Source organism: Siphateles boraxobius, unplaced genomic scaffold (assembly GCF_051911475.1).
Source record: "Siphateles boraxobius isolate OS27281-9 unplaced genomic scaffold, OSU_SipBor_1 10, whole genome shotgun sequence".
NCBI lineage: Eukaryota > Metazoa > Chordata > Actinopteri > Cypriniformes > Leuciscidae > Siphateles > Siphateles boraxobius.
The window spans coordinates 993,468-1,021,406 of record NW_027508700.1 but is presented as its reverse complement, the minus strand read 5'-3'; the positions used below and the strand labels follow the sequence as shown (position 1 = coordinate 1,021,406).

The 27,939-nt window shown below is 41.2% G+C and overlaps 1 protein-coding gene across 4 annotated transcripts in view; it reads left to right on the top strand.

Annotated features, from left to right (window-relative positions):
• The window catches only part of LOC143746266 (uncharacterized), a 192,550-nt gene that overhangs the window by 18,105 nt on the left and 146,506 nt on the right, over nt 1-27,939 (top strand). For 2 of the 4 annotated variants that reach the window (XM_077238109.1, XM_077238101.1), the window contains exon 4: nt 5,453-7,300. In XM_077238109.1, the coding sequence (XP_077094224.1) occupies nt 5,453-7,300 (1,848 nt within the window). Of the gene's footprint in view, nt 1-5,449; nt 7,301-27,939 lie in introns of all 4 variants that reach the window. The other 2 variants (XM_077238094.1, XM_077238084.1) reach the window with 1 other exon arrangement.

The window sequence follows — 27,939 nt, the reverse complement described above, 5'->3', positions numbered from 1 at the left end:
GACAGACTGTGACATACCAGCACTGCTACAAGATACAGCACCCAAGGACGACTTTCTGGAAAACAGCCAGTGAAACCAGGACAGCATATTACAGCCTCCAATAACACCAGAGCAAAAATCCCTCTCAAGGGAAACGTTATCACTCTCTCCAGCATCTCCACTTCTGTGCTTCTCAGAGAAAATGGAACAACTGGTGCATGCTGGAACTAGACTATCCCACTCTTTTGCTGCGAGCCCCCAGATACCAACCAAAAAACGCCAGGCCCTACAACCACCAAAGCCTACGGGCCCAGCTCGCCCTCCCCCTCCCCCTGTGAGAGCTCTTCGGCCTCTGCCACAGCGCCAGGGCCCACACCCTCCTCCAGCGGCTCGAGGTGAACCAAAAACAACTGATACCAGCTCTCAGTGATATGTGTCGGGTCCCCGCTATGATAACAATAACTTTCTCAAATGTTTACAGAACAAGCGGGAACCCAGTGTGCCTGTATCCTTTTCTATTGCTGTTCGATTACATGATAGAAAGTCTAAGGCCTTCAAAAGCCGTACAGCAAACCCATCTAATCTGGTGCCTATTACACGACATACCAAGATTGCTGTGGGGACTAAAAGTAAGACTGTTAAGTTAGCACTTTTAAACATCCGCTCACTTAAAAATAAATCACTTTTAGTCAACGACTTAATAACCACATACAACCTGGATTTTATGTTGCTAAATGAAACTTGGCTAGAAGAAAGTTGCAGTGCAACAGTCCTCAATGAAACAGCCCCTCCTAACTTTACTTTTATGAGTGTCTGCAGAGCTGTCAGAAGAGGCGGAGGTTTAGCTGCTCTTTATAAAGATGTCTATCAATGTAAGCAAATATCATTTGGGAATTACCCATCTTTTGAATATCTGGGTATTGTGTTAAAAGGTGCTCCACGCATTTTACTTATCATTGTTTACAGGCCTCCAAAATACTCTCCAGCTTTTGCTGAGAACTTAACAGAACTGTTATCAACAATTTCCTCAGAGTTTGAATGCTTTGCCATTGCTGGAGATTTTAACATTCACATAGATAATGCAGAAAACAATATGGCAAAAGAAATCAAAACTGTTTTAAAAACTTTTGATCTGACTCAGCATGTACATGGACCCACACATAATCGTGGACACACTCTAGATTTACTTATCAGTAAGGGTCTAAACATTTCATCAATTGTTATTAAGGATGTAGCACTGTCTGATCATTTTTGTATTTTCTTTGATATATTGATCTCTCCTGCCATTGAAGCTAGATCTGTGTCTGTCAAGAAGAGATGCTTCAATGAGAACACTAGTGTACTATTTATGAAGGCTATATCTTTAACACCAAGCATATCTGCTGACTCTGTTGATTTTCTCCTTGATTCTTTTAACTCAAAAGTTAAGAGTGTAATTGATGATATTGCTCCTGTGAAAGTCAGGAAGAAGAGTGGCAGACAAAAAGTACCTTGGAGAAACTCAACAGCAGTGCAAAATATGAAAAGAAAATGCAGAAAAGCAGAGTGCATGTGGCGGAAGACAAAACTTGTAGTCCATTATAACATCTACAAAGACAGCATCCATGCTTTCAATAAGGAACTAAGCAAAGCTAGACAGACTTTTTTCTCGAATATTATAAACAGCAATATGAACAACACGCGCACTCTTTTTGCTACTGTAGAGAGACTGACAAACCCCCCAAGCCAGATTCCCAGTGAAATGCTCTCAGTGAGAAAGTGCAGTGAGTTTGCTTCTTTCTTCTCTGAGAAAATCAATAATATCAGAAAAGTGATCAGCTCATCCTTGAGTTGCGCTGGGGTCAGGCAGATCAAACAACAGCACGAGAAAGTAGCCACTATGTCTGATTTCGAAGAAATTGATGGCAAAATTTTGGAAGAAACCGTACAGCAACTAAAAACATCAACCTGCGCCCTTGATGCACTTCCCACATCTTTTTTCAAAAATGTGTTACACAGCTTAGAAGCAGATCTCCTAGAAGTGGTAAATGCCTCACTTCTCTCTGGGAGTTTTCCGACCTCCCTGAAAACTGCTGTTGTCAAGCCCCTCCTGAAAAAGAGCAATCTGGATAAGACCATATTAAACAACTATAGACCGATCTCAAATCTTCCTTTCATAGGCAAGATCATTGAAAAAGTTGTCTTCAATCAGCTGAACAAATTCTTAAGCTCGAATGGATACTTTGACCATTTTCAATCTGGTTTCCGACCGCATCACAGTACAGAGACCGCGCTCATAAAGATAATAAATGAAATTCGCTTAAATACTGATACAGGCAAATTATCAGTGCTGGTACTACTCGACCTCAGCGCTGCATTTGACACTGTCGATCACAAAATACTTCTTGACAGGCTGGAAAACTGGGTCGGGCTTTCTGGGATAGTCCTAAAATGGTTCAGGTCATACTTAGGAGGCAGAGGTTATTATGTGAGTATAGGAGACCATAAGTCTGAGTGGACATCCATGACATGCGGAGTCCCTCAAGGCTCAATTCTTGCGCCACTCCTATTCAACCTGTACATGCTCCCAATGAGCCAAATAATGAGAAATAACCAAATCGCTTACCATAGCTATGCAGACGACACACAGCTCTACTTAGCCCTATCGCCTAACGATTACAGCCCCATTGACTCCCTTTGCCAATGCATTGATGAAGTAAACAATTAGATGTGCCAAAACTTTCTTCAGTTAAACAAAGACAAAACTGAAGTCATTGCGTTTGGAAACAAAGATGAAGTTCTCAAGGTGAACGCATACCTTCAGTCTAGGGGTCAAACAACTAAACATCAAGTCAGGAATCTGGGTGTGTCTCTAGAGTCAGACCTTAGTTTCAGTAGTCATGTCAAAGCAATAACTAAATCAGCATACTATCACCTGAAAAATATTGCAAGAATTAGATGCTTTGTTTCCAGTCAAGACTTAGAAAAACTTGTGCATGCTTTCATCACCAGTAGGGTGGATTATTGTAATGGACTTCTCACTGGCCTTCCCAAAAAGACCATAAGACAGTTGCAGCTCATACAGAACGCTGCTGCTAGGATTCTGAGCAGAACCAGAAAATATGAACACATCACACCAGTCCTCAGGTCTTTACACTGGCTGCCAGTTACATTTAGGATTGATTTTAAAGTATTATTACTGGTATATAAATCATTCAATGGCCTAGGACCTCAATACATTGCAGATATGCTCAGTGAATATAAACCCAACAGATCACTCAGATCATTAGGATCACATCGGCTAGAAATACCAAGGGTTCACTCTAAGCATGGCGAGTCTGCTTTTAGCTACTATGCCAGCCGCAGCTGGAACCAGCTTCCAGAAGAGATCAGATGTGCTCATACAGTAGTCACATTCAAATCCAGACTCAAAACACTTCTGTTTAGCTGTGCATTTACTGAATGAGCACTGTGCCACTGTTCGTCCGACTGTTTGCACTGTATTTTATTTTATGTTTTAATTATTCTGATTTCTGTATTTTATCTTTTATTCTAAACTGTTTTAATTATCCTGATTTCTTTTGATTATTTTAATTTCTTCTATGTAAAGCACTTTGAATTACCATTGTGTATGAAATGTGCTATATAAATAAACTTGCCTTGCCTTGCCTATAAGCTTGTATGAATTACCTGAGCCTTTGCGTCTGTGATTGTTTTTTGTCCTTTATTAGGTTGACTTTACTTTCTCCTCTGTCCCATCAACTTAGTTTCATCTCCTCAAAAATGCACTAATATCTATAACTATAATTAGTATCTAGCGGTACACACCGCTAATAAGTATAAGTATCCCTTTAAATGCAAATGAGCTGCTGCTGTCGGCACAGGGGGCGGAGCTTCACGAGCTCGCGCTTCAGTGTCAGGATAATAGGCTTGTTTGAGATGCGCCTTTCCTCGCCTGAAATGTAGTCGAGTGGAGGAGAGAAAAAAGTGCAGGCAAGCCGGACAGTTCTCGCTTCTCGCAGTGGATCTGACACCTGCGAGATCAATGATGGATATCGTGGGATTCACGGGATTCACGCTCGTGCACAGTGTTGCTAATAAACTGGATGTAATTTAAGTTCTGTTGCTTTTATATGAAAATATATATAATGAACAAGACACCCAAAGTACTTATTTTTTAATTCCATTCCAAATAAGTGTTTATCAATCATTTTTTCTTTAATACAGACATAGGCTATGTGTTTTTTTGTTTTTATAATAAAATGACATTGCATAACCCATAGAGATCGCACTGTCCGAGAGTTTGGGAATATTCACACATAACATATACACATAAAACATGATATCCGAGTTTTAAAATCAAACATTTTAAAAGAGAACAATACATCACGGTTGTTTAAACCAATCAACATTAAGCTGTGTCGTCAGAAAGTCGTTTCCCATCATGCTTTTGATCAGCGCAGTCGGTGGAGAGCAGCTGCGCGCGACTGCAGAATCCGACATGTGCGCCTTGCGCTCGCGAGAGCTTTTTGTCACACGTCAGCATGACATCAGAGCAAGGTGGACCGCACTCGGACACATTTCTAACCGGCATGCATTGCACGCTGATCACCGGTGATCGGTTCTGCGCAGATTTTGCTCATCTCAAACAAGCCTAATCTCATCTCATGGAACGATGATATGAGAAAAGAAACTCTGGAGATAGAACAGGTTTAGTTTAATAATGGTTATAACGTATTTGTCATCTGCTTTTGTCCACTATTAATACAAGCCTGTTGTGGCGGACCCCGTCCGACTTTATTTTGCTTAGATCCAGGTTTCTCTGCAGTTATTGTACGTTGTAAAAAACAATGAATATCCATTCACACAACACTACAGTTAAGCAGTTTATCCCATAGACCATTATCAGCCAAAATGCAGATTCGTCACACGACAACTTTTTTCTTTAATAAAGGGATACACGGAGACATTTTGATGCAAAATTATTTAATTTAGAATAGAAAGATTAGACAAAGTTTTCAAATATTTCTAATTCAAACTGTATTTAATAATTATGTAATTATGTATAGGCCTATATTTATCAGAACATGTAACCAAAATTCCAATATTTACCAGGAAAAAAACTGTATCCATAATATGGGATTTTGATTATAAACAAGCCTGAAAAACACCAGGGCTCTTATTTTGAAATGCTTGCTTTGCTTATGGCGGCTGTTCATTCAAAATGTGAGTGAGTTTGTTCGTCTGTCATTTTTAGCTGCGCACTGGAGGATTGAAAGACATTGTTCTCCTTTTTCTTGTACTTTCCTTCTTTTTGTGAATCTGCTTTGGACATATGTGCATTGCAAAAGTGTTCAACTGAAACTGAAATGAAAAAGATTTATTGTACAGAAAATACAATATTGACATTTCTGTTGATTTAGATTTTATTTCATACATTAAAACCTTTATTTTTCATATTTTTTTAATCTGTTCTATTTTGTTGTGTCAGCAGTGTGTATAGAGATGATCAGACTGGAGATCAGGATTCTCCTCAACCAGTGAATGATGAACTACAGAGAGTCAAACACAGACACAAAACCAGCATGAAGAACAAGTATGAGAGATTATTTGAGGGACTGAAACTCCAAGAGACTGAAACCCTCCTGAACAGGATCTACACACAGCTCTACATCATAGAGGGAGAGAGTGAAGGAGTGAATAAACAACATGAGGTTTTACAAATGGAGAAAACAGCCAGAACACAACACTCACAAGACACTCCAATCTCCTGCAATGACATCTTTAAAGCCTCTCCTGAACCAGGACGCGAGGAGAGAGAGCAGATCAAGACTGTTCTTACTAAAGGCATCGCTGGAATCGGGAAAACCGTCTCTGTGCAGAAGTTCATTCTGGACTGGGCCGAGGGGAAAGACAATCAGGATGTAGATTTCATGTTTGTGCTTCCATTTCGAGAGCTGAACTTGATCCTAGATCATCAGTACAGTCTTCACAGACTTCTGCTGGACTTTCATCCTGAACTTCAAGATCTGGACTCAAAGATTTATGAGGAGTGTAAAGTTGTGTTCATCTTTGATGGTCTGGATGAAAGCAGAATCACACTGATGTTTCCAGATGCTCAGGAAGTTTCTGATGTGACTGAGACTTCATCAGTGGGTGTGTTGATGTCAAAGCTCATGAAAGGAGATCTGCTTCCCTCGGCTCTCATCTGGATCACCTCCAGACCAGCAGCAGCCAATCAGATCCCCTCCGAATACATCAACCGTCTGACAGAGATTCAGGGATTCAATGAGCCTCAGAAGGAGGAATATTTCAGGAAGAGAATCAGTGACGAGCATCAAGCCAGCAGAATCATCTCTCACATCAGAAGAGCAAGAAGCCTCCACATCATGTGCCACATACCCGTCTTCTGCTGGATCTCATCCACTGTGCTCCAGAAGCTCCTGGAAGAAGATCTGAGTGCAGAAATCCCTCAAACTCTGACTGAAATGTACATCCACTTCCTGCTGATTCAGATCCACATGAGGAATCAGAAGTATGAAGAGAGAGATCCAGAGAAACTCCTGCGCTCCAACAGAGAAGTGATTGTGAAACTTGCTGAAGTGGCTTTCCATCAGCTGATGAAGGGCAATGTGATGTTCTATGAGGAGGACCTGATTGAGAGCGGCATAGACGTCAATGACGCCTCAGTGCATTCTGGTATTTGCACTGAGATCTTTAAGGAGGAATCTGTGATTCATCAGAGGAAAGTCTACAGCTTCATTCATCTGAGCGTTCAGGAGTTTCTCGCTGCTTTCTATGTGTTTTACTGCTATTTAATGAAGAACAAGAAACCGCTGCAGCTTCTGGGTGAATTCAGATCTGATGAAGACTCTCTGTTTGATCTACTAATATCAGCAGTATATAAAGCCGTAGAGAGTGAGAATGGACGGCTGGATCTGTTCCTGCGGTTCCTGATGGGCGTCTCACTGGAGTCCAAGCAGAGACTCTTACAGGATCTACTGACACACACAGAGAACAGCTCAGAGGACATCAGGAGAACCACACAGGACATTAAAGACAAGATCAAACAATCACATCATCTCTCAGCAGATCAATCCATCAATCTGTTCCTCTGTCTGCTGGAAGTGAAAGATCAGACTCTGTCCAGAGAGATTCAGGAGTTTGTGAAATCAGACAAACACTCAGAGGAGAAACTCTCTCCGCCTCAGTGCTCAACAATCTCCTACATGCTTCAGATCTCAGAGGAGGCGCTGGATGAGCTGAACACCATGAAATACAACACATCAGCTGAGGGTAGAAGAAGACTGATACCAGCTGTGGTCAACTGCAGAAAAGCTCTGTGAGTGTTTAATCATTAATAGCTGAAGAATCCTTTAATAATGCATCTTACATCTTTACAGGGTCATGACAGGGATTTTTACATTATCGTAATATATGCCTTGAGGTTCACTTATACTAGAGGTGCCAAACTCAGTTCTCTAGAGCACGGTTTCAAAACCCTGGGTCGCCAGGAGGATTCAAGGAAAATGGGGTTACATTTAATATAAAATAAAAATAATCATTTGGTTTCAGTCCGGGCTTTCAGCAACGAACTCCATCGGCACCATAGGCATAGGTGTAATTTGCGTAAATATGTAAATATTTAAGTAAATATGTCCCCACCACTTCTTGCCAGGCTCGATATTGTTCCCACCACTTTCTGAAACATCTCGCGGCACGGATGTATCTAATACAAATAAATAAAACATCTCTGGTTAACTAGTAGTGCATTAATTGCGTTTGTTTGTTAAATAAGAGTCATTCTAGCGCTGAAATGTGTTGTTTCTGAAATCCCGCTGAGTGCTGGTTGCGCTGCTATCAGTGGTGCGGATACAGTGTTCTCTATCTCTTGTGGCACAGTCTTTACTCGCGTGCTTCAATCTATCGCCGTTGCAGAGACTCTATTCGTTCCGGTGAAATCACAAAACAAAATGCACACAAACGTGTCCCTGCTTGATATACAACCACTGATGAACATATTCGGTTTTGATGTAAAAAAAAAAAAAAATGATATGAGTGCGGATTAGAACCCAGAATCTCTGACACGCTTGGCAACAGTTCTGCCACTGGACCATAACAATACTCAAGTAAATGTTGCGGATCTATACATTAACAATATGGCCTATTTTAGTAGATCTCATTAAATGACAAATGTACCCAAAATTAATCAATGTACTATTGAAATTGATTTCAATCCAGTGGGCGGGGCCTATAGTGCAATGATGTAAAACTTTTTGTTGATGTCTTGCTCTAGAGGCGGTCATATGCAAATATATTTGCCTATGTGATGTCACAAACCCCACAATATTCTAACAAGCCAATTTTGGATTTTGGTTGAATACATTTTGTTTTTGTTCTGATGACATTTTACGCTGTGAAACTTGCAGGATGTTTCAATGGTACAAAGACCTCTTATATGTAAAAAGAATTAGGAAAACTAGATGTCTCATGTCGTGACCCCTTAAAGATTATTCCTATATGAGAGAAATATTTACTTAGAGATTTAGCATATTTGTAGTCTGCTGTCGATTGACTGCAGTGCAGATGTAGTTCATTGTGGTTAATTTGCAGATCAGAGTTCATTGCAATGCAAGTTAAACTCAGTTTTAAACTTGCAGTTCAGCAAAGTTGAGTGACGACGAAATGGGGGTTTCACTTAGAAGCCTATCACTTTCGATTATTGAAAAAACAAGCCAATGGCAAAGAAATGCCATGGGTCTGCGGAATTTGCATTGCGTAGCTCCACCCCACCTCGTGGGTATATAAGGAAGGACGCTGGCAACATGCAGATATGTTTCCTGCTGAGGAGCCAAGACTGAACTCGGCGTTCCAGCAAAACAGCGGAAGTGGCAGGAAGACGTAAGTCTCCGTTCCCTACTAAGGGAACGAGGGTTACATACGTAACCAAGATGTTCCCTTTCGTACTCACTCCGAATTACGTCGAGTTACGACGAAATGGGGGTACCAGTCTAATCATGCCACCTCTCAAGTCAAGTCATCCTCATTTATATAGCGCTTTTAACAATGTAGATTGTTTCAAAGCAGCTTTACAGAGATAAAGATATAATTTAAGGTAACAGAGATTGGTTTGGTTTTATAGTGGCTCTTGAAAAATGTTTTTTCCAGCTAAAGTTAGTTTTGATTGATTCACTTCCGTCTAAATGATCATTTGTTATTAAATTAGGGGCCGCTAAGACGACACCGTTCTCTCTAAACAGACTTTAAACGTGAACCTGTGATAGACGCTGATGGCGTTCACATGCGCATTAAGAATTGATTCTATAGTTATGTGCGTTTAAATATATGTGCGCAGGTTTGTAATTCCTTACAAACCATGCCTAAACAAACTACTTGTCTATAAATTTTGATGCAGAATTTTTATTTTATCTTATCACTTTGGGTAGGTACGCGAACCGAAAAATTCCACAACGCTTTATCCGTAGAGTGGAACAGGGATCCTCCATAGGGTGAGGCTAGTTGGCACTTCAGCACTGCATTGTCATCAGGTCCAGGCGAAAGTCCTTCGTCAGATCTGGAAACGGCCTGGATCCAGCAGGCTGCGGGAAAACCTCGGGATAAACAAAGACACTAAAATTAGCGTAGATGTCATTCTTCCTATGATGTAACGAGTACATCAGGATTTGAGGGAAGTGTTCCCAGTTCCGGCTGACCTAATCTAAGCAGCCTAATATTGAATTATAGAAGTCTATAGAGTGTTATGTGAATGCTAGGTCAAAGAGATGTGTTTTTAGTCTAGCTTTGAACTGACAGACTGTGTCTGCTTCCCGGACAATGTTAGGAAGATTGTTCCAAAGTTTTGGTGCTAAATAGGAAAAGGATCTACCGCCAGCAGTCGATTTAGATATTCTAGGTATTATCAACTGGCCGGAGTTTTGAGATCGCAATAGACGTGAAGGACTATAATGCGTTAAGAGCTCGCTCAAGTACTGGGGAGCTAAACAATTTAGTGCTTTGTAAGTAATCAGCAATATTTTAAAATTTATACGATGTTTAATAGGGAGCCAATGCAGTGTTGACAGAACCGGGCTAATATGGTCGTACTTCCTGGTTCTGGTAAGAACTCTAGCGGCTGCGTTTTGAACTAGCTGTAGTTTGTTTATTAAGCGTGCAGGGCAACCACCCAGTAGAGCATTACAATAATCTAGCCTTGATGTCATGAACGCATGAACTAGTTGTTCCGCATTTGTCAATGAGAGCATATGACGTAATTTAGATATATTTTTAAGATGTAAAAATGCAGTTTTACAGACACTAGACACGTGACTTTCAAATGAAAGATTGGTATCAAAGAGCACACCCAGGTTCCTAACTGACGATGAAGACTTAACAGAGCAGCCATAAAGTGTTAAGACGGTATACCTCTCGGCTGTCTTCCAGTGCCCTGCGTAAGTGTGAGCTCCCTGTCGTGAGACTGGTACGGACTAAGGACTCCAACTTAACACAGGAATACCAAGGTACACTGTGGAGCATATCTCAGTGGAAGTATGCAAACCATGCCCGCTTGAAGGGAGATCTTAAGAATACACATATGACCCGCAGGCGGGTTGCATACGGAAGAACATTGGTGGCTTACAGAGGGAAAGACACATGCTCAAGGAGGCTTACAGTGGAAATACACATGTGGGGGTCGCCCAGCGGGGGAACCATGCACATGGAGGCACCTAGCCAACTGCGAAAGCTGCTGGAGGCATAACCTTGGTGTTGACGTCAACAGTGCTGGAGGAAGTCAAGGCTTCTCGGGGAAACTCACCTGAGGAGAATATCGCACATATCCAGTCCGTGGAGTGGAATGGCGAGCAAGTGAAGACACCTGAGCGGATCCTAGTTACCAGCTAGTTGAAGCGAGTACACGAGAGTACACTGGCTCCACTCGGAGATTATAGAATCTCGTGAATGTGTTAGGTGTCGCCCAGCCTGCAGCTCTGCAGATGCCTTTTAGTGAGGCGCTATGCGCTAGAGCCCAAGAGGACGCCAGACTCTGAGTGGAGTGGGCCTTCACACCAAGGGGGCACGGTCGACCTTGCTGCTGGTATGCCAAAGCAATGGCGTCCACTATCCAGTGAGACAACCTTTGCTTGGAGAGAGCCTTTCCCTTCAGCTTCCCACCATGACAGACAAAGAGCTGATCTGAGGTCCTGAAACACTGCGTTCTGTCTACGTAGGCACGGAAAGCGCATCCTGGACAGAGCAGTGCCAAGGCTGGGTCTGCCTCCTCCGAGGGCAGCTCTTGCAGGTTCACCACCTGATCTTGAAAGGGGGTGGTAGGAACCTTGGGCACATATCCAGGCCGGGGTCTCAGGATCACGTGAGAGTTAGCCGGTCCGAATTTCAGGCAGGCTTCGTCAACGAAAAATGCCTACAGGTCCCCTACCCTCTTGATGGAGACCAATGCAATCAGAAGCGCTGTCTTCATTGACAGGAACTTAAGCTCTACTGATTGCAAAGGCTCGAAGGGAGCACTCTGCAGGGCAGTTGAAACCACTGAGAGGTCCCAAGAGGGTACGAGAGGAGGGGGCAAGGAGGATTCAGTTTCCTCGCTCCTCTCAGGAACCTGATGATCAGGTCGTGCTTCCCAATGGACTTACCCTCAACTGCATCATGATGTGCGGCGATAGCGGCAACATATACTTTCAGGGTGGAGGGAGACAGCCTTCTCTCCAACCCATCTTGCAGGAAGGATAGCACGACACTGATCGGCCATATCCTGGGGTCTTCTCGGTGAGAAGAGCACCAGTTGACGAAGAGGTTCCACTTTAACGCATGGGCATGTGTCGTGGACGATGCTGTAGTGGAAGTGATGGTAGCCACCACCGCTGGTGGTAGGGTACTCAAACCTACCTCGTCCAGGAGCCACACGTGGAGGTTCCAAAGATCGAGACGAGAGTGCGTTAGAGCGCCCCGTCCCTGAGAAAGTAGGTCCTTCCTCAGATGAATTGGCCAGGGAGGTGCTGTCGTGAGGAGTACAAGTTCGGAGAACCAGGTCCGGGTGGGCCAATGAGGCACAACCAAAATGACCTGTTCCTCGTCCTCCCTTATCTTGCACAGGGTCTGTGTGAGAAGGCTCACTGGGGGAAACGCATACTTGCGGAGGCCCCATGGCCACCTGTGCACCAGTGCATCCGTGCCGAGCATGCCCTCGGTCAGGGAATAAAACGGCTGCAATGGGAAGAGTCGTGGGAGGCAAACAGATCTACCTGAGCAACTCCGAACTGTTCCCAAATCAGCTGAACCGACTGGGGATGGAGTCGCCATTCGTCGGAGAGAGGCAGAATCCGTGCAAGCACGTCGGCTGCACAGTTCAGGTCTCCTGGAATGTACATGTGCTGGTCATATAATTAGAATATCATCAAAAAGTTGAATTAGTTGAATTCCATTCAAAAAGTTAAACTTGGATATTATGTTCATTCATTACACACAGACTTATATATTTCAAATGTTTATTTCATTTAATTGTGATGATTAAAACTGACAACTAATGAAACTCCCAAATTCAGTATCTCTGAAAATTTGAATATTACTTAAGACCATTACAAAAAAAGGATTTTTAGAAATGTTGGCCAACTGAAAAGTATGAATCAGAATCAGAAAGAGCTTTATTGCCAAGTGTGCTTGCACACATAAGGAATTTTCCTTGGTACTGAAGCTTCCAGTGCACATATACAAATACAGATACAAGAAACATAGTAATACAAATTCTACAAATAAAATTATAAAAAAAATATGAAAATACTATAAAAATATACGGTCACAGTTGGGTTTTGTCAGAATAAACATTTACAGATACAGATTATGAACATATTTACAGTATTTTGAATAGTATGAATAAATATAAATATAAATCGCACAGTAAAGAACTTATCTGAAGCAGCAGAAAGGAGCAGCAACTGGCTGTGGTTGAGACGGAAAGATTCTAGCTGGCTGTGTACAGGCCGCCATGCTACGGTTTCGTAGAATTCTTGAAAACTTGAAGAGTCTGTTGGTTTATTTGTATAGGTTGTATAGTATTTACATTCATTACATTCCTGTGTATATTGCGTGAATGACGGGTGGTTGGGCAGATATTGTGTTTTGCGGTAGGTGGTATGCCATACGGAACTGTTGCCACTGAAACTGCATATTAACGCACCAGTGGGGCTCGACAGCCTTAGTCAAACGGGTTGGCGCGTATGGTTGGGTTGCGTAGAGATTGCAAGATTGTGGTTAGGTCTCAGCAGCAAGAGGGAAGTAGAGGTCAGTAAGCTGGGCTGAGTTGAGTGGGGGATGGAAGGGGGTGACTCTGGGATGCCAGAGTCACTGTCGAGCCCTCTTGAGGTGTCGTGGGCTAGTCGACGAAACACTGAGGACGGAAGGTGCCCACTTGAAGACCCTAGAGATGTCCCCTACTTGGCTCAATCCAGACGGTTGTCGCGCTGGTCCACTAGGGAGACCACACTGTAGTTGCAGCCGTCGTGTGTGCTGACGCGCCAAGTACACTGCAGGCGTTAAAGCCGGACAGAAGGGGAGTCACACCACCATATGGAAAGAAGCGTAAATGGGTGAAGCATAGTTTACTGTAAAGCTACGTCTTAGTGTTGCTTATCTTGGCGAAAGCCGAGTACAAATCAGCATGAAGTTTTAACATCTACTCTCGTGTAATGGAAATCATAAATATCACCTGAATTTTTAAGATATTGCACTAAACAGTGGGAGTATTGCACTTACAGGCCTATGCCTTGGGAGAAATTTTAACTGTTCAGAAGGGAAATGGCCTGTGGGAAGAAACTGTTCCTGTGCCGAGATGTTCTTGTGGCCAGTGATCTGAGTCTCCGTCTTGATGGTAACAGTTCAAACAGGTGGTGTCCAGGGTGAGTGGAGTCTGTGATGATTTTACCTGCTCTCTTCCTCACTCTGGAAGAGTACAGGTCCTGGAGGTTTGGCAGGGGGGCACCAATAATCCTCTCCGCAGTCCGGACTGTCCGTTGTAGTCTCCTGATGTCTGATTTGGTAGCTGAACCAAACCAGACAGTGATGGAAGTGCATAATACAGACTCAATAACGGCTGAGTAGAACTGAATCAGCAGCTCCTGTGGCAGGTTGAACTTCCTCAGCTGACGAAGGAAGTACAGTCTCTGCTGGGCCTTTTTCACAGTGGAGTCAATGTGATTATCCCACTTCAGGTCCTGAGAAATGATAGTGCCCAGGAACCTGAATGACTCCACTGCTTCCACAGTGCTGTTCATGATGGTGAGTGGGGGGAGTGCTGGGCTGTTCCTCCTGAAGTCCACGATCATCTCCACTGTTTTGAGCGTGTTCAGCTCAAGGTTGTTATAACTGCACCAGACAGCCAGCTGTTCAACCTCCAGTCTGTAAGCAGACTTGTCACCGTTTTGGATGAGACCGATGACAGTGGTGTCGTCTGCAAATTTCAGGAGCTTGACAGTGGGGTCTTTAGAAGTGCAGTCATTAGTGTACATTGAGAAGAGCAGTGGGGAGAGAACGCACCCTTGGGGGGCACCAGTGCTGGTGGTGAGAGTCCTGGATGTGAGTTTCCCCAGTCTCACCCGCTGCTGCCGGTCAGTCAGGAAGCTGGTGATCCACTGACAGATCGAGGATGGTATGGAGAGCTGGGTCAGTTTGGCTGTGAGAAGATCAGGCATGATGGTATTGAAGGCCGAACTGAAGTCCACAAATAAGATCCTTGCATAAGTCCCTGGTCTGTCGAGATGTTGCAGGATATAATGCAGTCCCATGTTGACTGCATCATCCACAGACCTGTTTGCTCTGTAAGCAAACTGAAAGGGATCCAGCAGGGGTCCAGTGATGTCCTTCAGGTGGGCCAACACCAGTCTTTCAAACGACTTCATGACCACAGACGTGAGAGCGACAGGTCTGTAGTCATTAAGGCGAGACACGGCAGGCAAAAACATCATTTTTTTTTTTCACTGGTCAATTTTGAGATTTTGGGATATTTGTCTTCAATAACATGTCTTCTTTCAGACTTGTGGTGAAAAAAAGTCTGAAATAGACATTTAGGTCTTTATTTTACTACACTTTGTCTGTTTGCGTCTGTAGATTTCTCATAAATTCATCAAAAGTTGTTGTTATAAATCATCCCATCCGATCGCGATCTGCACCCTGTCATCACACACACCGTTAGAAAGCTCTCTCTCTCCTGAACAATGCTGTCGGATCCAAATATGGTCATTTCCTTTTTATCACCAACCAATCGTGAAAGTAAAAGGGGGGGGGGGGGGGTTACTCTAAATGTGCAATCTCATTGGCTGATGCTAAATCTTTAAAGCCCGTTTTCTCAAAATGACTGTTCTCTCAGAAATCTCCAGTTCAGTAGCACCTATATACACCAAGCTTTCCAGTCTCGTACCTAGTTATATTATGAAGACATTTATAGAGGGATTTGTAAATATAGTATTCCTAGCCTGATTTATATAACATTTTATTCCAAAAAACATGGCCAAAATCATTTTTTTAAGGCTATTGACAGTATATTCTGATTTACAGGATAACAAAAGTAGATATCAATAAATCCCTCTGTAATTTTTTCCCCATCTAATATGTGAACACAATGAAAAAATAATTTTGAACCTGGCTTTGTCCAATACTCAGATTTTGTTTTTTAAAATATATGCAAAATAGCGCATATTTAATTAGACAATGCCTCATTTGCATATTTAAAAATTAAATTACAGAAAACTTGTAATACATTTTTTTCTCATCTTAATGTAAGTAATCAACTGGCAAAGTTTTATGGTGTTATCTGCTAGTTAAAAAAAATACCCTATTCACCTGTAGTGTCTCGCCTTAAGTCCAGTGATTTTGGGTTTTTTGGGTACCGGAATGATAGTGGAGCGCTTGAAGCAGCAGGGAACTTCACACTGCTCCAATGATCTGTTGAAGATCTGTGTGAAGACCGGGGCCAGTTGGTCAGCGCAGGCTTTTAAACAAGCAGATGAGATGCCGTCTGGGCCTGAGGCTTTCCTAGTCTTCTGTTTTTTGAAGACTCGGCTCACGTCCTCCACACAGACCTTAAGCTCAGGTTGGATGGCAGGAGGGGGGAGTAATAATGGGAGTGCAGGAGGTGATGGTGAATGTGTGAAGTGCAGATCAGACCGGGTGTGTGGTGTTAATGAGGGCTTTTCAAACCTGTAATAAAATGAGTTTAAATCATCAGCCAGGTGTTGATTGTCCACAGATCGAGGGGATGGTGACTTGTAGTTGGTGATGTTCCTCAGGCCATTCCAGACTGATGATGGGTCGTTGGATGAAAACTGTTTTTTCAGTTTTTCAGAGTAGTTTCTTTTAGCAACTCTGATCTCCTTTGTCAGTCTGTTTCTGGCCTGGTTATACAAGATTTTATCCCCACTTCTGTAGGCATCCTCTTTGGCATGACAAACATGAAAATGAATCACGTCATATTTTGAAAAGTGATGAACAGCAGTCCGTAACTTTTTTTGTGTTCAAAATGTACTAAATTTATATAATGAGCGAGTACATCATGAATCCATTTTCCAAACCGTGTTTTTGTCTTATCCTGAGTCACTATGGTACACCTATAATAAGTGGGACTATTTTACACTGGTTCAGGTTGTACCGCTGCGGTGTAGCCCAGTGCCTGCGTGACTCGTCATAGACATAAACTGAGAGAAGTAGCTCCGGCTACAATGTTCTTCTGCAAGACGCATTATTCTGTTAATAAACGGATGTTTATTAATCGCTAGAGCGCCAAACGATCATATTACATTAGTTAATTTTATTCATAATCCTCTGGCTGACCAAAAAATGGTCATTTTCAACGAGGTCCCACACACCAGTCACTTTGTTATAGCCTATATTAACCCTCTGAGGTCGACAAACGCGCCGGCGCGTTTTGCTGGATTTTCTTCACATAGTAGCACAATAGACTTAAATTACTCCGTCATTTATGGCCATACAGAAAAAATAAATATGAAAAAATTGTCTGTGATATGTCTACTTTTGTATGTGTCCACTTACAATCAAAACAAAACATTGTGCTTTTGTAAAATAAAGAAAATAAACAGGGTGTGCTTTCTGCCTCTCCGTCTCGGTGAACTTTTTTTCTTGAGCACTTCTATAAACTGAAACAAAACTCAGCGAATACTATTCACCCAAGCATGAGCTATATATCTTTATAATCATTTAAGTGTGTACTTTTAAATGATCTGATTCAAAACGAAAACAAATTTTCTCTAAGTAATTTGTATAAAACCAACAAGATGTCCAGTTTCTCAAACGCTTGCTCATTAGTTTTAATTTGACCACGCCCACATGCGCAAAAGAGATTGATATGCAAATCTCCATGTGAAGGAATGCGAACGCGCTCATTACCTCAAAAACAAAGCACCAAACTTCACTTGCTTTTCGTCGAGTTTTGGAAGACACGCTGTGAGCTTATATTGGATTACATTGGATTTATTGGATTTTTGAAGACAAAGATTTAAGGTAAGAAATGTATTATGAATTATATTAGTTAGTTTTATTGTTGCATAACATTGCAGTTGAACTGTTGCTAGACTAAAATTTAATAAATCGATGGAAAATTTATATACATGTAGGACACAAGGATGTTTTCATATTTGATAATAAAACAGAGCATGATATAGAAGTAATGTTAGGCTAGTAGCCCTCTCAGTGTTTACTCTAATATGGTGAATATTATAATGTTTAGAACCATGTTTACTATTAAATACTGTGTTTGTAACGAATGGAAACATTTGAAGTAACATCCATATATTTTTCTCTAGTGTATGTACTGAAGTTTGTATGTACTGTACCTTTTTAACGATTTATAGACCGCATGCTATAGGCTATTGTTATTATTATTTGGAATTAAAATCGCCCCACATCATCACACACCCTTCACCATACCTAGAGACTGGCATGGGGTACTTTCCATAAGATCATCTCTCAATGCAAATCAAACCAGTTATTAGGCTAACTGAAATAAACCTTGCCACTCTCTAGGTTTGGTGAAGGGAACATGATGATGTGGGGCTATTTTAATTCCAAAGGCCCAGAAAAACTTTATCAGGATGCATAGTATCCTGGATCTATGAAATAACTGGCCTTCAAAAATAAAAATCTGCCTGCCGCTATGGGAATTTAACATAGGGGTGTCCTGACTTATGCAACCTGTATTTTAAGGAAGAACATTTATTGATTTACGATACATTATTCATTCACAAAGAAAATTGGTGTCCCTAAAGGTTGGAGTTTTCCTAATTTTTTTAAGGCATTAATTTTTTTTTTTATTCCTCTTTTTAGTCAAGTTTAGCATGGGTGTGTTCACTTACTCTAGGCACTGTATATTTTATATATATATATATATATATATATATATATATATATATTAAGGGTGTCACGATTTCGATTTTAAATCGAAATCGATCGAAATTAATTCACAAACTCAAAAATCGAAATAAAAAATGGAATCGTCGATACTGCCACGCCCCCATGTCGCGCCCGTGATGGAAAGTTCGGATCGTTTTACTGACTCTATTGTTCAATCTCGTTCATCAAAATTAACTAATCTTTTTTCTAGTCATTTCAGGGGCTTTAAATGTTATACTTTTAACAGTCAAATTCCCCGAACACATCCAACGCAATCTTGATCATATTCTGAATTAAGAAATCATTATAATGCAGTCAAAAGTAATTTACAGGGAACATTAATAATTATTTGACCTTCCGAGTCTTTTGTTCATTTGTCGCGTGACAGAGGCAATGAACGGATCGTTCATGAACGACTCATCACGGCGCGGAAAAAAAACAGACGTGTTGAAAGGCTGTGAGTCCTCTAACTTGGATTCTATGCCCGAGCCCGAACTTGGCCGATATTTCCCGTCACTATCCTCGGGCTGGGCTCTTGATCTATAGACGTGCACTCCCAACGCAATAGAGTGCGGCGCGGGACTAGATCTGATGGCCGAGTGCGAGCGCGGGCGCTAATGCACTCACTCTGTGTGTGCGGGAGAATAAAACGATTCGCGGGACTCCCGCAAACTAGAAATATCTATGAATAAAACATATAAAAACTAATACATTTTTTTCATCTGTTGCAGAAAAGCAACAAGAACAACTAAAACAAAATAGAAACGATTTACAGGCCAGAGTTTCTATTTATAACATGTTTGCAGCGTTGAGCGATTTAGCCAATCACAGACATATGTGTTGATTTCTTGAACGCTTAGGCCAATCAGAAGCATTTAAGATAGACTCTCCTCTCCGCTCAAAACGGACTTTTTGTTCAGTGCAGAATTCTGTAAGCTGGCAAATCCTCTAATTATAACAAACAAAGTGTAGGCTATATATTATGAAAGATTCATTGTGCAGTCAGCTTCATTGATAATAACAGTATATATGACTTGCAACTACCTACAGATTTGAAAATTCCATTGGCTAATTACAGGGCCTAAGGTTAACCCAACTGATAAATAAATAAATAATAACTGAACTTGTAACAGTTTTGTTACAAAGCACAATATTATGGTGAAATTAGATCTTGTGTTTGTTGACTTAAAACCTAATTATTGTTATATAAGCATAACAAGCATTATAGCAAAAAGGCTAAGAAATGTAAGAGACGAGTTACCCACAATTAACATTAGCCCTTCATTCATGACAACATGGATACCGTAATCATACCACAGCGAGAACATAGTTGCATACCTTTATCTTTTGCTCGTTTCTCCCCTTCTTCTTTTCTTTTTTTTTTCTAAATTGTGCACCTGATGGCTTTGACCTTTTCCTGTCCATCAATTATTTGGCACTCGACAATCAACAGATTTCCTATCCCCAGCCCCCCAACACTGTCACTCACGTCACGAGTCACGGCCAGAAGTCAAGACTAAACCAATTCACCTTGGTGAAGTGACCCACATAATCGTTTTGTATTACTTATTTTTATTAGCCATTTCACACAATTCAGAAAAACAAAAATTTGCAGGAACTATAGGCCTGTATTTATAATATTATGAATTAAATGTGCGTTATTTTGGGAGAAAGTCGAGGTGGTGTTACTGACTTTAGCCCACTAATTCCATTAGAGTATTGCTGATACAGTGCTCCTGCTACGCGCTGCCGCGCCGCCTCTGCGTGCGGTGTGTGAATGCTCAATCTGTTAACATGGGCGCCGCACTGCTAACGCGTGCAGTGTGAAACCGGTGTCACACATGGCACCTTCTCAGCAAGCAGGGGCGCCAATTTGCCAATTCCCCACACAGTGAAATTATAAATATAATAGAAAACCGCTTCGCGGCGCAGAGGATTTTTTTTTTTTAACTGCTCGTGCCGCCCCCCATGTGACATGAAAAAATGCCGCCCTGGGCGACTGCCCGGTTCGCCCGTGCCTAAAACCGCCACTGTATGAAAATGTCATAAGCAACAGAAATAAGCACAAATGTCAGAGCATGTCAGAACACCTCCAGGTCCCAAAAACACCTCAGACCCCAGAGGGTTAATAATTTTTTTCCCTACACACCAGTGTGAATACTGATATTTTTGTTATTGTATTTCAATTAGGGCCAATTAATAGGCTACTCCTAGGCTTACTTTTTAAAATTACAGATGGCCTACTGATGTTTTTGTTATAGTATTTTTTATATTATACGCTATTATTTGTGCATAAACATATCTGGTTATAGTAATAAACATACTGTTTGTTTAAAAACAAAACATTTTGTCATCCTTGCTGCAAGCGTACAAGAGCGACAATATCAATAAATGTGAAGGGGGGCTCTAAAATATTTTCTTGGGAAAAAGGGGGTCTCAGACAAAAAAATGTTTGGAACCACTGCTCTAAAACTTCCTGGTAGACGGCTGCGTTGACCTTGGACCTCAGAAAACACAGTGGACCAACACCAGCAGATGACATGGCACCCCAAACCATCACTGACTGTGGAAACTTTACACTGGACTACAAGCAACAAGGATTCTGTGCCTCTCCTCTCTTCCTCCAGACTCTGGGACCTTGATTTCCAAAGGAAATGCAAGTTTTACTTTCATCAGAGAACATAACTTTGGACCACTCAGCAGCAGTCCAGTCCTTTTTGTCTTTAGCCCAGGCGAGTTGCTTCTGACGCTGTGTCTTGTTCAAGAGTGGCTTGACACAAGGAATGCGACAGCTGAAACCCATGTCTTGCCTACGCCTGTGCGTGGTGGTTCTTAAGCTGCAACCCCACTGTTGAAAAATCCCCAGAAATGGCATATCCAAACTTAAACACATACAGTTCATGAACCCTTTGTACTAAAAGCACAAGTATGATCTCATTTGAAAGCTGACACCTGGGAGTTTATTGTAAATGTAGAATTAATTATTGTCATAATGAAAAATAGTTATAAATAGCTTCAAAGTTTTCTAAAGTTATTAGAAATTTATTTTTTATGAAATATCTTCATAAAAATAATATTGAAGTTGGCATTGTATCAATCTTATGTTATGTTATTGTATGTCCGTTAATGTTATATTTAAAATCTGAAGATGACAAGTCTAAAACTCTGTATTTAGTTAAATGTTTTTCAAGATCATGTCATATGACTTTATTTTGATTAGACTCTAAAATGCAAACTGATGTTTATTGTCATCTTCTAAGCATCTATTCAGTCTATTGTCTCTATTGTTTTGTGGTGCAAACGAGCCCCATTCAGTCTCAGTCTCCTCTGCACACATTCACACCTCTCCAGCCTGGTTATGGCTCTAAATAGGTTTTTCTTTTGTCTTTATTATAATTACTAACGACGGGGTATATTCACACTGGTTCAATCCCTAATTTCTTGTTTCAAAGTTCTCAGTTCACATTTGAAACTGTATCAAATGACCTTCTTGAAAAAAGAAACATTTCAGTAAGCATTCCTATTTAGAAAAAATCATAAAAATAACAGCTAGGTGGCAGGTGCACCTAGAGGCTACCTAGCATTTTAGCTTACCACACCATCAATACACAACAATTTATGAGTTTAAAACCATGTTTGTGCTCCAAACTTACTTTATAGCGCAAGTCGAGTGTTTTAAATAACCTTCTGTGATCTGATTTGGCTTCAGATAAAAAAAAATCTGACAGAAAATATATTATTTTCTAGTATTCTGCATAATGATAAAGTCTATATCGATTAGCATTACATTATAAATATAATCTATACACTGAGGATGGAAGGTGCCCACTTGAAGACCCTAGAGATGTCCCCTTCTCAGCTCAATCCAGACGGTTGTCATGGGGGGACCGCACTGTGGTTGCAGCCGTTGTGTGTGCTGACGCACAAAATACACTGCAGCTATTAACACCAGACAGAAGGAGATTCACATCACCATATGGAAAGAAGCGTAAATGGATGGAGAAGCATAGGTTACTGTAAAGCTACGTCTTAGTTGGTGCTTATCTTGGCGAAAGCCGAGTACAAATCAGCATGAAGTTTTAACATCTACTCTCGTGTAATGGAAATCATGAAGATCTGGATACGTCCAGTGACTGTGGTGAATAGTGTTGCTGGCAACAAGGGAAAGACCTTGCGACAGCCTGGAGAGACAGCTGACAGGAGGAAAGAGACCCCAATCGGGCTGGTAAGGGTTAGCTACCCTTGTCGGCAGTATCCACCTCTGTGTTTACAGGATGCTGGAGACACCCGCCCAAGGCTTCTGAGAAATTAAAGAGAAAAATACCCCTAGAGTCTGCGAGAGCAGGGGAGGAAGATGACTCAATGGTGGACAACATGGTTAACGACTCTGGAATGGAAACAGATATGAGTATGGCGAGTACTTCACAAAAGACTAGTTCAGGTTCTGCAGTTAGCAAAGTCATTGAACTCCAAGCTTGTGTCTGTGGCTTGAGCAAGGCGACAACGGTCAGGGGTTTGAAGATTCATCAAGGGAAAATGAAATGCTTGAGGGAGAAGGGACAAGGGCCTTCAATTGATCAGTACTTCTTACGAAGTCAGTCAAGTCAGTCGAATGAAATCCAGCGACAGGAAGCAAACCACAGTTCGCAGGATATCAGCAGCCCTGTCATAGAGGAGAGGAGGGTTTCCACAGTAAGTGATGAACACATTGATACTTGTGAACCCGGTCAGACTAACCAGCATAAGAGAGAAAAGAACCTCAACGGACATAGGCCTGGAGTTAGATGGCAAAGAGCTTGTGAGAAAACTGCATGGGACACGGTAAACACAGATCTATGCTTTGCATTGGAAAGATTAACTGGCACAGTTGAAAAGAAGCTGGATACATTTGGGGACATCATTTACGCATATGGAAGTGAGAGGTTTGGTGTGGAAAAAAGGAAGGAAAAAGTACAAACTATTCCTGGAATGTCTAGACGGCGGCAGAAAATTGAAGGGTTAGTTAGAGAAAGGAGACAGCTGAGGAAGCAATGGAAAAGAGCAGAACAAAGTCAGAAGGAGGGACTCGATCTCTTACAAAGGGCCATAAAAGATAAGCTTGCAACATTACGCAGAGCTGAGCGCCTACGGAAACGCTACAAAAAGGAGCGTGCGAGGGCTAATTTCTATAAAGACCCATTCAAATTCGTAAAGAAGTTATTCACCAGTGAGAAGAATGGCACTTTAAAAGCATCTAGGGTTGAGCTAGAGATATATTTGGAGGCAACGCATACAGATGCAAAAAGGCATGAGCCTATGTCAATTCCGTCAGACATCCCACCTATCAATCCACCAGAATACCAAATGGAGGTCTGTGCACCTAAGTGGAAAGAGATAGAACAGGCTGTGAGAAAGGCAAGGGCTTCATCATCTCCAGGGCCTAATGGAGTTCCGTACACAGTGTACAAGAGTGCTTCAAGAATTTTACGAATTCTGTGGAAATTGAAAAAAGTGGCATGGGAAAAGCAGGTTGTACCTAGAGCATGGCGCAGAGCAGGTGGAGTCTTTATACCCAAAGAAAAAGATGCTACAAGCATCAGTCAGTTTCGTCCGATTTCACTATTAAACGTCGAAAGTAGGATTTTCTTCAGCATTATTGCTCAGAGATTGTCAACCTACCTATTAAAGAATGGCTTCATTGACACTTCAGTTCAAAAAGCGGGCATTCCAGGGTTCTCAGGATGCTTAGAACACATCAGTGTTATCTGGCAACGAATTCAATCAGCTAAAAAGGAGAGGAAGGAGCTCCATGTAACATTCCTGGATTTGGCTAATGCATATGGTTCAGTGCCACATGAGTTTCTTTGGGCAGCATTTGATTTTTTCAGGGTACCGATGTCGATATCAAATTTAGTGAAAGCCTATTTTGGAGATTTGCAATTTAGTTCCTCAACTCCAGAATTCAGCACTACCTGGCAATGCTTAGAGGTTGGAATAATGGCAGGATGCACCATTTCTCCACTGGCTGGCAATGGAAGTAATCATTAGGGCATCAAAATGGGTAGTAGGAGGAGAGCGCTTAGCTTCTGGGATGCGACTACCACCACTCAGAGCATACATGGATGACATAACAACCATCACTACAACAGTAGCCTGCACTAATCGATTATTGGGTAAGTTAACCGATAACATTGAATGGGCACGAATGCAATTTAAGCCCTCTAAATCAAGGAACATCTCGATAATTAAAGGCAAGGTAGTAGATAAAACATTTTTCATTAATGGTGAGGCAATACCAACAGTTTCTCAGAAGCCAGTGAAGAGTCTAGGGAGATGGTACGATGGGGATCTAAAGGACACGGTTCGAGTGGGAGAAGTTAGACGACAAGCAGTGGAAGGGTTGAAGAGCATAAACAGCTGCACTCTACCAGGCAAACTAAAACTCTGGTGCTTTCAGTTTGGTCTACTGCCAAGGTTGCTGTGGCCACTGACTGTACGAGGTTTCTTTGACAACAGTGGGTAAGCTGGAAGCGTTAATAAGTTCATATATCAGGAAATCGTTGGGAGTTCCACGCTGCCTCAGCAGAGTGGGACTTTATAGTAAAGGAATATTGCAGCTGCCAGTCTCTGCTGTAACCGAGGAGTTTAAGTGTGCCAAGGTCAGACTGGAAATGACCTTAGTAGAGTCACGTGACAAATGTGTAGGGGAGGGAGCACCTGTGTTAAAAACTCGTAGAAAGTGGTCAGCAAAGAAATCTGTGGAAGAGGCAAAGGCTGCCCTTCAAATTGGTGATATTGTGGGACAGGTACAGCATGGAAGAGGGGGTTTTGGGCTCAGTTTAGCTCCTCCTAAATGGCACAAGGCAGCCCCAGCTCAAAGGAGGAAGCTCTTAGTCAACGAGGTGCGAAAGCAGAAGGAGAGGATGAGGTTAATAGAGGCAATTTCCCAGGCCAAGCAGGGAGAGTGGATGAGATGGGAGAGTGTGGAACAACGCAAGATGGGGTGGCAAGACCTTTGGTCAATGGAAGAGAGTAGGATCAGTTTCCTTATTAGGTCAACATATGATGTTCTCCCATCACCGCAGAACCTAAACCTCTGGGTAGGAGAGGATCCCTCTTGTCCTTTGTGTTCATCACCTGCCACATTAAGGCACATTTTGACAGTATGTAAGGTGGCTCTTAGCCAAGGTCGGTTTACTTGGCGCCATGACCAAGTACTGCGATGTTTGGCTTTAGCATTGGAAGACAAGCGTAACATGAGTGGCATCAGCAAAATATCCTGTATCATCAAAAACATTGTGAGGGGTTAATATTTTAATCAATCATTTCACAATATAACGGTTAGTCCAAATATATATCCTTTTACCAAAGTTATATTAAGTCAAATGTTTAGGAGGTTAGACATCGTCTGATGGCTACATCCTAGAGAAAAAGGAAGTAAGCTCAATTTAGATTTATTGTTTGAATCAGGAATGGAATTTTAGTCATCTTCAGACATAGGACCAAAGGAAGTGTTAGAACTTATCACGAGATGTTAATATAATTCAGATCTTTATGGTTAGATGGTAAAAACACTGTTAATTTAATATTCAGTTTAAAATCTCTACGACAGTTCCCCTCTCTGGCCGTAATCAAACACGGCCTCAATTAAATGTAATTCTTCTAATCAATTTCCCATACCTGCATGATCCTTTACTTTAATACCACCTGTTAACTCTAACCATCTTCATGTTTCATTTTTTACTTAATAATACCTGTAAGATATTCCTTCAATCAACATACCAATTTCCAATGTTATCACATATACTTACCATCTTCTCATCTCCTCGTCTCCTTCCCAACATTCTATCTTCCAGCAATCTAATTCTATCTTTAGTCAAAAAAATAAAAAAAATAAACATACCATAGTACATTGCCTTTTAACTTTAGACCTTGAGTCAAGTTTCATTATCTTTAGCTAAATTTCTAATCAAATTGATCTATTAGGCCTTTAACAGGCTGATACTGTTGATGATCCATTTTCTTAACCATATTTTATTAGCTTTTAATTCAAGCAGGCGATTGTTTTTCCTAGACAGATCTATTTAAGGATCTGTGTAATAAAATCTAACCAAAAAAGTTCTATAATCTTTCCATTTTTTTTCCTTAACACTAATTTCAATAATTTTATTATTCTGTTTCAAACAATGTCATTATTTTAAAATTAACTCTATTTCACCCAGCTCTTGCCATTAGAATAGCCTTATGCCATTTAATTTTTAACTACTTCTTACCATCCTATTTTCCAGACTTGCAGAATAGCTCATAATGGATCCATTGATCCAGATCATTAAATCTGTAACTTCATTTTTAATTTAGAAAGCTTTTCAGAATTTCTCTATTAGCAAATACTCTATTTCTCTGACTTGTCTAAACTGTTTAGACTAATTTTTATTTTACATTGAACATGTCTGGGTCATATTTCTTGCTCTAGGTTTTAACTCTGTTCCCCCTGCATAATTTGTTTTAATACGTTGAAGACCTTTCTCAACAAAACAAATCCATATTTCATTTCTGGAAGCCGGTCTAAATAAGCAAGCACTGTTGCTGTATTCCTAGAATAGACTAGACCCGCAGTCACTTCTCAGATATCAAATATCAGACATTAGACAATACATGAAAGGAACATTTCAGTAATCACACTGGTAACTTCTTTAACTAATAATAATCCAGAAATTAAATATGTTTCCCAAAATCAATCCCCTTTTGAAAGTTTTTCTTTCGCTATTTTAGTAATTGGAAACACCTAAAATATATTTAATGTCTACAGAAGTTTACCCATCCAAGTTTATCTATCCAGACCTAGTCCGGCAAAGTAACTTATCACCTATTCTCTCTTATTAGAGAACAACTATAACAACTATTAAATTTTTTCAGCATCTATGATGTCTGTCTTAGAATTTTAAAACCCTCAAGTTTCTTCCATAATAGTCCCTAGATTATTTATTTTTTACAGTAATGTACCTAGTTAGAGTCCCTATACTCTACAGAATTAAGAGATTTTCTTCTTCTCACTTTACGTGTATACCTGAAATAATTAATCAGTAATTAATCAAATCGTGAGATCTATCTCAAAACTCAGTTGCACAGTTTGATTGAACCAAATAAAACATCAATAAACACCACACAAATAAGCTTAACCCATTAGTTGGTCCAGGTGTTTCTCCCAGGTGTGTTGATCATCTCGTTGCCCCATTGATGTTCCATCTTCACCAGGATGATTCTTTGCGAACCGTTGCAAGGTCTTTCCCTCGTCAGCAAGGGAGGTACGTTACTAGCACATCCTTTATTCCCCTACTTTACGCTGTGCGTTGTCGTCTGCGTTTGGGTGTGGGGTTGCTCAGGGCTCGTTGGTGTAGTTTAACCCTCTGGGGTCTGAGGTGTTTTATGGGTCCTGGAGGTGTTCTGACATGCTCTGACATTTGTGCTTATTTCTGTTACTTGTGACGTTTTCATGGCTAAAGTCTTATTACATTGTATTCAGCAAAACTCTGCTACAGTAATATGTCAGCAGCATGTATGTAAAAGTTCGTAGCTTTAAGGTAATAACGTTTA